The sequence below is a fragment of the Hyaloscypha bicolor genome, assembly GCF_002865645.1.
Source record: "Hyaloscypha bicolor E unplaced genomic scaffold K444scaffold_118, whole genome shotgun sequence".
Lineage (NCBI taxonomy): Eukaryota > Fungi > Ascomycota > Leotiomycetes > Helotiales > Hyaloscyphaceae > Hyaloscypha > Hyaloscypha bicolor.
The window spans coordinates 1,382,150-1,393,478 of record NW_020194620.1 but is presented as its reverse complement, the minus strand read 5'-3'; the positions used below and the strand labels follow the sequence as shown (position 1 = coordinate 1,393,478).

Genomic DNA, 11,329 nt, shown 5'->3' with positions numbered 1-11,329 from the left:
TATCTTTCGAGAAAATCTGCGTGTGCAAAGATCCCTTTTGCTCTGTAGGGGGTCTGTATAAAAGCGGTTTTGGTATACTATTGTGGATTAAGACCCTTAATTCCAGAGTTCTCTTTGCCATAATCGGTAATATTAGTCTCAGAAAAGGGTTGAATAAGATCGTTAGTGTCGTTAGTGCTTTGATTTTGAGCTTGATTGAGCGGAGGAAGCTCTATTTTGTTATTACTTGAAGGAATATCGGAATAAAGGGGCTCAAAATCAGGGGAGGCATTAGGCTGTTCCTCCTATATTGAGCGATTAGGAGGTTCCATTCTAGCTTGGGGCTCGTTTGACGCAGGTACGCAAATAGCTTCGTTAAGGCAGTTTTTATTGAGGGTATAAAGCCGTCCTTTGACCTCCTGATCGCCTAGTTTCTTCTCAGTACGAAGCTTCATAGCCCTAAGAACTGGCTCAGGATTAAGGGAGTGGATGCCCGCTCTTTTGAATGATGATTGGATATTTCCTTTAGTAAAGGTTTTCTTACGAATTTGAGTTAATACCTGAAGGAACGTAGTCTTCGTAAAGTTATTTTTCCCCGCACGAACTCTGTCTTTAATAGAGCGCTTATGCCAGTGCTTCTCTTATAAGAAATAGCCTATATCTAGTGGTTGACAGAAGTGTGTGGAATGTGCTAGTAAATAGAAGGGTATTATATCCAATTACTCGCAAATAGATACAAATTCGTAAGTCATATGGCTACCGTAGCCATCGAAGATGAGAAGACGATATTTGCCTTTTCGTATGCCCTTGGTTTAATAGTGGAAATGCCATAGCTAGCTAATAGCTAGCTCGTTATCTGTATAGCCTGTTTCGCTCTGGGCGATTTTCGTACCATCGGGGAGATTATTATCGAATATCTTCTCTTTAAACACCTTATAAGGCATAATAATAAAGGCTTTAATTACGAAACCTCCGGCTAAAATGCACTCTATTACTATAATCGACTCTCGTTCGGCTAGATCTTTGACATAAACCTATAATTATTAATTAGCAAGTGCGAAGTATAAAGTACTAAGTATAATTATCAGGTGGTGCTTACCTCTCGAATATTCTTATGTATAATTACTGTCGAACTAGCAATGCACCCAATACGAAAACCAATCTCATCAACGTTATATATATCGAATATTTGTATTTCGTACTTATCCAAAATAGCCTGGAGCCGTGCGAACGTCTCTAAGACTAGTTCTGGAATAAGTGCCTCCTTCCGTTGATAATCCATAGGCTTTGTACATATAGCATGGTATCTCCCAAGCTTCCTTTGCTTTTCTACCCAACGAAGAGCCCAATTATTCCCCAGGCGATCATTATCTCTATTAATTAGGCCTATAGCCTCTAGAATTTGCGTGGCAGCCCGAGTAACCATATCATACCGAAGCGGGAAACCCCTCAATGGCTATATCCATATACCATATTAGGCTCATCTCCTGGGCCTTATTTAGGCGCGTATTATGCCCTCCATTCTCCGAAAGAGGCTTTGCTCCCTGTTCCCTTCCATATAAAGTCGTATAAGAGACGTCAAATACGCCTGCTACGATCCACAAGCTAGTAATTTCGGTTTCGGATAGGTCGTGGTATGCCTTCAGGGCCTCCTGCATTCGAGCCTCCTTCTCCAAATATAGCTTCGTCTTGTACTTTGGCATCTTCCGGAGCCTCCTAGCAAGCTCTTCAACCTGTCTTCTCGACGTTTGACGCATGGCTTTTGGCATGGTAGTTAATTTGGTGGTTGATTTGGTAGTTGAATTAGTGATTAATATAATTAATGCCCCGCGATTTTTGGTGTTTTTTGGCTTCGGCGTTAAGCGAGTTCCCTCCGAAAAGAATTCTAAAAATCACGTTTTAATTTATAGCACAACACCACGTAATCGTATAAAAAAATGCTCTATTACGCGATTATAGAGTCTAGTATAGCCTATAATTATATAAAAAAATTATCTTTATTGGATGTGTGGTTGTTTTTTAATCTAATATATAGACTAAAAAATCGATGTCGGAGTTGCTGGGATGTCGGAATTGGTGTCACTAGCGAGCATAGCGAGCTGGCCCGAACCGGGTGCGGAAATGCCTGCGAGTATTAATAATATTTGTAATAATCTTAATAAAAACATTTATAAGAAGTTATATTTTCTCTTTAAAATAAAAGCTTTAGTATATAAAGCTATTTAATTAATTAATAAAGCTATTTTAAAATATATTAAAAATAAGAAATATTAAAATACTAGTATATTTACTAAATTAGATATTATTAAGATATTTAAGTATATTAAAGCTATTTCGAAATCTAGAGAATTAATTTTTAAGCTACTATTAGCTAATAATTTTAAGGCTAGATAGTATATCTTTAATACTTCCGGAATTTTAATTAAGGGAATTTATAATAATAAGTCTTTTTTTGCTTTCTGAGATAAGCCTAAAAAATAGACCCCTATTATAATTTTAGCTTTAATTTAATTAAATCTAGCTAATAAAAATAGAGCTAATTTAATATAGCCTAGTAATAAATCTGCTAGTAAAACTAGTAGAACTAATATAACTAAATAAAAAGAATCTAGTAAGAAAAAAAAGTAAACTAAGCCTAAAACTTTTAATAAATAGCGAAAATCTAAGTACTAGTTTAAATATAAAGCTAATAAAATAAAGAAATCTTCTATTTTAAAAAGAAAAATATTATCTAAAAAGACTTCTATAATTATATCTAAAACTAAAAAGCAGAAGACTAAGAATATTAAGTTCGAGAAAATTAAAATTAATTAGTATATCTATAAAATATTAGCTAAATAGAAATTAATATTTGCTTAGTAGAATAAATATACTTTTAAGAAAATATATAGTAGTATTTTGAAATCTATTTATAAACGAGAATACTATAGAATTATTAATGGATTTCTTAAAGCTTTTTATAAAATATATATTTAATAATTTACTAATATTCTTTTTATTAATATAGGAGATATTTATATTATTAAGAATACTTTAAAGCTAGTTACTAAAATCTATAAAATTACTAAAAATAAAAAGTATATTTTTATTACTTAAATAAATAAGAAAATACGAGATTTCTTTTTTAAAAATTAGAAAATTAAGAAATATAGATATAAGTATTATATTTCTAATTAATTTTGCCTAAATCTATAGCTCTAATTTAATACTATAATTTCTATTTCTAAATCTAGTATTACTAATCTGGATATAAATAGTTATATTTATAAGAAAAATTACCTGAAATAAATTAAAAAGCTTAATATTTAAAAGTTCTTAATATAGGAAATAGAGATATTATAATTTTATTTCTAAAAAGATAATATAATAAAGTAAACGACCAGATGGCAAGTCTGTATACGGAAACTGCGACCTCTGCATTAGGCAAGGCGCGTATACGGGCCGGCCGCCGCTTTTGCGGGATATAAAAACCTCGCGACTCTATTACTTGCTTCTTTCCCTTCTTCCTTCCTTTTTAATAACCTAATAACCTCCGCCTCGCAATACTCGGTGCTTGTTCTTTATACGTATTTGGCCCTTCTGCCTAAAATTCTACTCCTTCCCGCCAGGCTCTCCTAATCGGCCACGCCATAGCTAAGAAGACCGTACTAGCGAGGTACAGGGCAGCTTTAACCAGAATTCATAATTGCCCCCTCTAGCCTCAATATTACTAAGTAGCTATAATGCGGATCCCCTTATATATATGCCTTGCATTAACCGAGTTACGAGCTTAATAGTATCTAGATCCTCTCGTAATCTGCCTTATTATTATACTATTACTGCCTCATATAGCAGTGCGCTCCGGAGACTGAGACGCTATAGACAAGGCCTGCCCTTATTATAGCATAATAGCCAGTTGCAGAAATGCCTCGAGATAATACGGCCTGGCTTCTACCTAGCTGCCCTAGGTACTATAGGTAAATAATATATTAGGAGCGTCCTAGTAAGTTTCCTCCTTACTATAGTATATCGCGTATTTGTCCTAATTATATGGCCCTGGGCTAATTTGAGGCAGTAGGATTATTATAAGGGCTCTGCTAGGAGAATTTCCTTGGAAGATCTACTAAGGATCCGCTAATTAGATTATACTAGCTATAGAATTAGTAGCTAAGATACCGGGCAACGGGAAAGACCTAGAGAATATACTAGTCTACTAGTCTATCTAAAGCCCTTAGACGGGCAGAGAGAGTAATATCCGAAGTTATATATCCTCGTATAATAATTATTACTTCTTCCTGCTTAGCTTTTTATAGCCTTACTAATAATCGAGAAATAATACTAAGATTAGCTAATTATAATATATAGTAAAGTAGGAATAATAGCTATAAATAGGTATATTCCGGGATAAGAATATAGGATTAATAGTAATAGGGCCTTATAATTATAGCGGATATCTCTATATAAGAGGAACTATATTAATACTAAGGCATTTTTTTATAGTAAGAGTATTAGAAGAAAAGAAGCCTAGTATAGTATAGTATAGTATAGCGGGCTATAAAAGCATATTCCGGTTCTATAAGGGTAGTATAAGAAGCCTATATAAATTCTTTAATTTCCTTATCTCTACTATTTCTTTTATAATCTAGTTATATAACTAGTAACTAGTAAAGAACTTCTTATTCCTAATTATTTCTATGCTTCTAAGATAGTTATTTTTATTAAATTAGAGTATATTTATAAGCTAATTCTTCTATATTCTAAGAATATAATAACCGGCTATAAACCGGCCCTGGAATAAGTTAGTATTCTTAATAAGCTTTAGTAAATTAGGTCGAGTAATATATTACTTAGTATACTATAGCTAGTAGTAATAATAGTAGCTAATAATAATAATTAGGGCTCTAGGCCCGGAATTTGAGGTATATAATAGAGATATATTTAGCTTATAGTAATAGTAACTAACTTATAGGAATCTGACTAGGAGCCGGTATTTTTTATAGATATAGTAATAAGATAAATAATAATGAAAGTAATAATAACTATAACTTCCCTATAATTAAAGATTTACTATTTACTAAACTATAAGTACAGGGTTTTATAATAGGGAGTTAAGGCCTAGACAAGATAGGCAGAGTTAAGGAAATAGCTATAGATAAGAAAGGTGGCTCTATTAACTAGAGCAGGTTAGTATAAAGTAATAACTTGGGCGGGAGTCTATATAAGCTATACCTATTATACTTTCTATTATAGAAATAGACAGCTAATTTTTCTAATATAGTATAGATAATCTAATTATCTTATTAGGTAATAGCGACTTGAGTGTCTCCAAAGCTAAAGCTAATAATATTAGTTTTTATACTAAAAGTATAATAGTACCAGGTACTAGACTTTTTAATAGCCTAGAGATAGCTATTAACTCAATAATTCCGGCCCCTTCTTATAGTTCTAATAGGCGGTATAATATTAATAACTACCCCGAGATAGCTTTATATATGCGGCTTGCTAAATAAGGAGCTTTAATAACAGACTCCGTATATTCTTATATTTCTTCTTTATATCTCTAGAGCAAGCTATTATATAATAGTATTAGTATAGAAGGATTACGTTATACTAGATTTAAGGCCATGATTTTTTTTTTAAGCCCGCCTCTATATTATTACAGAGTATTGCCAGAGATCTAGCTTAGTTAAAAGGGTTATCTTTATATTAGTCGAGGCATAATAAACAAATACGAGCTAGTTAATTATATGCTTGATATTCTCCTTATTAATAAGGGGGCGAGAGAGTAATAAGAAGTAGAGTAGGAGATTAATAAGAATAATGGAATATAGTAAGAGATGAATATTATAGTAGTAGTAATAATAGCCGAGAAGGCTAGTAAAAGTTCAAGACTGGCTAATAGACGGTAATTGCTTCCTAATCTTGATCTACTAATAGAGCCGAGTTATAATAAGGCGGGATGTAATAGTAATAGTAATATTAAGCTTAATAATATCGAGTTGAATAAGGATAATAAGGAACTATATCCTATAAAGCGAAAATGGCTGTCCTTATCTTAAGATGGCCTAATATATAAGAAGCTTAAGCACTATCTGTAATAGAGGTCTACCGGCTAATAGAGACCATACTTTAAGCCTTATAGGCGCTCTCCCAAGTCGTACTCCCTACCTAATTAGGCTTCGAGAGTTACTATAGTTCCTAGTCCCTAGGCTCGACCTTCTATACTATATACCACAGATATAGACGTACTACCCGACTATAGTAATCTCGACCGATTATCTAGAGCCGTCCTGCTAATACTAGCCGAGGCTATATTCCGTTTGTATTCCGCAGATTACTACTTCTTTATAGTAGTAATCTATACTAAGTAAGAAGTTTCTTTTAGCTAGCTTAGCCGACTTATTACGAGTATTAGCTATATAGGGAAGATTAATAACTTTATTATTAAGCTAATAGAGTAATATTTATTCCTTATTACTAGCTTTAGCCGGTATATACTATCCCGGCTCTCGTCTGGTAGCAAGGCTATATTGACTACCGTAGAGGCAGGCAGTATTTATAAGGATATAACGTGTTCCCGACCCTAATATTATAAAGCCATATATGCTCTTGTATTATAGGGGAGTGAGCCGTCTAGTAGTAATAATGGCGGTGATTTGAGTAATAGTAATCCTAATATTAGTAGTAATAATAATAGTTATTTGAGCGAGGCTAAAAAGCAGGGCGGTTTAAGTATAAGGATAAATATCCTATAGGACCCTATAAATAAGTAGTGCTTAGTAATATAGAAGAAGGAGGGCAAGCCTTAGGACTAGATCTTTAAAAAGTTTCTAGATAGAACTTATCTTATAATATATATATACTAGAGTATAGTCTGTCCCAGAAGCGAGTAAGCTTTCTCGTATAGGTAAATAAGCGGCTCTTAGTATATACTTATCTATTAATATTTATTAGGATAAACCGAGTAATATATTATATATAGGCTTGAAAAGATCTTTTTATCTATTATTATAAATACTATATTAGATACGGAAGTTAAAGCTATTGCCTCTGAGCTATTATCTACTAAGTACTAGAGAGAATTATTAGAGAATAGTATTAAGAAATTATAGAATAGGTATAAAACTTTTAGAGATTAATAGTATTAGAAAGATAATAATACTAGAGTTCCTTAAAAACTTTTTATTTCTATATAAGTCTATATTCTATATTATTATACTATAGCTTTAGTACTAAGAATAATAGGGCTTTCTATAGATTTTTAATACTTGAGATAAAAAAAATTAAATATCTATTTCTAAGGATATTAATATATTATTAATAAAATTTCTAGTAAGTTCTAAATTTAGTAAGAATAGATCTTCCTTACTTCTTCCTGTATTTCCCTAATAGTAAGCGTTTTTAACTAGTAATATAAATGAAATTAGATAATTTCTGAAATATTAGCTTCTTAAATATTTATACTTATAGGAATTTAGTAAGTATAGAAGCTATATTAGATAGGAGAACGGGATAGGTAAAGAGAAAAAAAAATAGAGGTTTCTTATTTATTTACTAGGCCTAGTAATATCTTTAATTAAAAATAACTATAGGATTAATTATATAAATTAGTTAATTTATTTTATTATATTATATAGATTTCCCTAAAACTCCCTAGTAAATAAATACTTTTAGGTCTTTATTTTACTTATATATTTATTTTCTTTCCTAAATAGCTAATTATTTTAAAAGTATTTCTATTTTTAACTAGTATTTTGAGATTAGTATAACTTTATAGGTTAAGCCTTTTTCTTTAGCTTTCTAAATACTTTTCTATTAATTCTCTAAGATATTAAAGTATTAGGAATAATATCTTATAAACTAATATAGCTTATTTAACTATTAGTTTCCTCTAAAGATATAGTATTATAGTTAGAGAAGTAATAGCTTTCTAATTTCTATAAAAGTCTAGATTTCCTTAACTTAGATTATTATAAGACTTTAAAATCCAGATTAGATAATAACTTATTAATAACTAAATAGATTCTTTTAAAATAAGTTAGTATTTATATATTATAGATATTTCTAGTAAATATATATATTATCTATTTCTTTTTACTATCTAATTCTATAAAATTGAATTTATAAATAGAATAGTAATAAAAAGTAATTTTATTTCTATTAATTATCGGATAATAGCTATAGATTTTTACTATTTTATAATTATATAAAATTAAAAAAGCAAGTATTTTCTAGTAAAGCTTTTTTTAATATTTTACTAGCTTAAAGAGTTTTATAATATCTCTTATAATAAGAGTTATATTATAAGTATTTTACTAGTCTATAATATTAAGTATTATAATACTATACTTAATCTTATATATAAGAAACGAGAAGTATATATAATATATATTTATAAAGAGAAATATTTCCGAGAAGCTACTAATAAATAGCTAGATTTTTTTAAGCTAATTTTTAGTAAATATAGTTTACTTAAATCTAATAATATAGTCGGGTTATAGATAAGGCTTAGTTAAAGTAATAGAATTATTCTAGTCTTTATTAATATTTTTAATTAAGGTTTTTAGATATTTAGTATTATATATAGTTAGAGACTAAATAAAAGAAATAATTAGTTAAGTAATATCTTAAATAATTTTAGCTTTATTTTTATCTTATATTATTTTATATGTTTTATTAAAGAGATTATTCTAAAATAATAAATTCTCTAGAACTATTTATTTAGCTTTAAGGAGGATCCGGCAAATAGTCTTACTTATATTTATAATATCTAAATCCGATTTATATATAAAGCTATCTTTAGTCTTAAGTAGGATTCTATATTATAGACTTTAATATAAAATACTTTTAGTTTCCTTTAGCTTTTAATTACTAGATATAATAAAGCTAGGTATAATAAAGCTAGCTTCCGATTATTTACTATAAAGAAATAAAAAAGATTTCTTTCTTATAAGTAAATAATTTATATTATTCTCTAATTTAAAATATTTCTTAGGCTAATAAAGCTTCCTTCTCTAGTATTTAAGTAAGTTAATTTTCTCTCTATTATTACTAATAGCTATATTCTTACTAATTATATATTTAATAGAAAATTATAAAAGAAACTTTTATAGTTACTTTTAAGAAAAAGTAATATTAGAGGAAAGAATAAATTTGTTTTCTTATAATTATTTTTATTTTTAATCTTTAATTTACGGAAACTTGACTTGAGTTAGCTTTATAATATAGTAAAAGGAAAATAGTATATTTTTTTATTAGAAGTTTTACTAGTTAGAGAAAGAAATAAGTATTTGGATTTAGTATTTTTATCTTTAGATATAGTTTATTTTTAGGGGTATTATATTTCTTCTAAATATATATTCTTATAAAAAGGTAATTATAGTTATTCTTTCTTAATATCTTAAGGCCGCTTCCCTATTAATAATTAGTTAAAGTATATAATAACAGAAATAAATAGCTTACCTTAATCTTTTAGTATTAAGGGTTACTATCTAATTTTTTAAATATTTTGTTTTATTTAATATAGGGCTATATTAACTAGAAGAAAAAGAAATAAGAAGTAAATTTATATTACTACTAGGGTTAATAGATAGAGAAAAGAGAAATATAGATAGGATAAGAGTAATATATAATAAATATACTAGAATTTTAGAATATAGTAATAATTATTACTATTTTTATTAATTTATAAACTAGTATTCTCTTTTCCGGAATTACTTATATCTGAGACTAGCTTATTAAGAATATAGAAATCAAGCTAGATTAGCTTAATATTAGTACTAAAATACTAATTATAGGTAGAAAAAACATTATTTAGTAATTATTCTTAATAAAAATTAGTTAGAAACTAGTAATATTTTTATTTACTTATTACTAATATAAAGAAATAAGTTATAATTAGTATTTCAGGTATATAGCTATAATTTACTAGCTATAACTATAACTCCGTTTACTAAAGTAATATAGAGCTCGGGTTTTACTAATAAATTAGCTAAGATAATAATTATAGCCTAAAGCTAGAAACTAGTATAAATTATCTTTTTAATATTATATATATTAGAAAAAATAGTAATATTTAGATCTATATATATTAAATAAAAGAGATTTTAAAAAGTATTTAATTTTTCTTTAATAGAATTATATCTAATATTTTCTAGTTTAGAGATAAATAGTCTTAAAAAAAATAATTATAAAAATAAAAGAGGTGAATTTAGTAAAGAACTTTAAGTATAATTAGTTATAGCCTTAATTATATAATACTTTATAATATATCTAGAACTAGTAGCTTTGGTTAGTATAGTATATAGCTATAGCTAGTAAATATATTATATATTTTGGCTTTTATAACTTACCTAATTAAACGAAAATTTCTTTCCTATAATATATAATAAAAAACTTCTAATATTAATTAGAGAAATAAAAACTAGACTAATATAATAATTTGAAATTATAGAAACGAGTATTTAAAAATAAAAGAAATAGGCTAGTTTTATTATAGCTTTTTCTAAAGCTAATTATAATAGAAATATATTATATAATAATTTAAATTCTTTAAATAATATATAAAATAAGTATTAATTTCCTAATTATAAAGCTAATCTAAAATTTATTAGATATTATTAATATTTTCTTAAATTATATATTCTATATTTTAAATAAAATAGAAATATCTTGAAATTTTTAAGTTATTATTAGCTATTTATATATTACTTATAATTACTATTATATATTTATATATTTCTTATTTTATAGGTTTAATATAAGATCCTAAATAAATATAAGTTATAAATCTATAATCTAATATTTTCTAATAATTCTTTATTATTAGGCCAAATATATAATTATTAATAGAAGTAAATAGATTAAAAGAATTAGAATAATTATATATCCTATAGTATAATTACTTTCTAATTATTAGCTAAGAAAGAAAATAAAGTATACTTAAATAAAAATTACTCTTTTAATAATAGAAATATATTCGAGAAATATAATATTATTTAAGAATTTAGGAACTTAGGGAATTTAATAGATCTTTTAGTCTTATATATAGCCTATTCTATATATAGCTTATAATAACTCGGGCTAGTAGGCTTCTATAACTTTATTATATATTAAATATATAATAGATAGCAGGTTATAATATATTTACTATATCTATTTTTATTTACTAATAAAGCTAATACTAAATAAATTAGTAATTTTACTTTATATAATTTAGTAGAATTTTTTCTTATTACTAATTAGTTCTATATTTCGGGAATTTGCCTAGAGTTTTATTTTATAAATCTAATTTAGCTACTTATATTACTAATTACTTAATATAGATAATTTCTTGGCTTTTTATTTATTAAATAGCTTTCTATTCGAGATT

The 11,329-nt window shown here is 27.2% G+C and overlaps 2 protein-coding genes across 2 annotated transcripts; both read right to left on the bottom strand.

The window, feature by feature from the left end:
- Nucleotides 1-428: 428 nt before the first annotated feature.
- K444DRAFT_693879 (uncharacterized protein) lies at nucleotides 429-1,806 on the bottom strand. Its single transcript, XM_024887849.1, has 2 exons — nucleotides 1,079-1,806; nucleotides 429-1,013 (listed from the first exon to the last, which is right to left on the bottom strand). Exons 1-2 carry the CDS (start codon nucleotides 1,403-1,405, stop codon nucleotides 813-815), a joined length of 528 nt encoding a protein of 175 aa, XP_024733334.1. The 5' UTR covers nucleotides 1,406-1,806; the 3' UTR covers nucleotides 429-812.
- On the bottom strand, nucleotides 956-1,775 carry K444DRAFT_616262 (uncharacterized protein; the record flags this gene model as incomplete). Its single annotated transcript, XM_024880893.1, has 2 exons — nucleotides 1,079-1,775; nucleotides 956-1,013 (listed from the first exon to the last, which is right to left on the bottom strand). A coding segment is annotated over exon 1 (336 nt), but the record flags the coding sequence as incomplete, so codon positions are not given.
- Nucleotides 1,807-11,329: the final 9,523 nt, after the last annotated feature.

What these genes read in the sequence shown, in the direction of transcription:
- K444DRAFT_693879 (XM_024887849.1), bottom strand. Translation starts at nt 1,405, where the DNA reads ATGGTTACTCGGGCTGCCACGCAAATTCTAGAGGCTATAGGCCTAATT. An exon ending in TACATAAGAATATTCGAGAG is followed by an intron (nt 1,014 to 1,078) that starts GTAAGCACCACC and finishes TAATAATTATAG; the next exon opens with GTTTATGTCAAAGATCTAGC.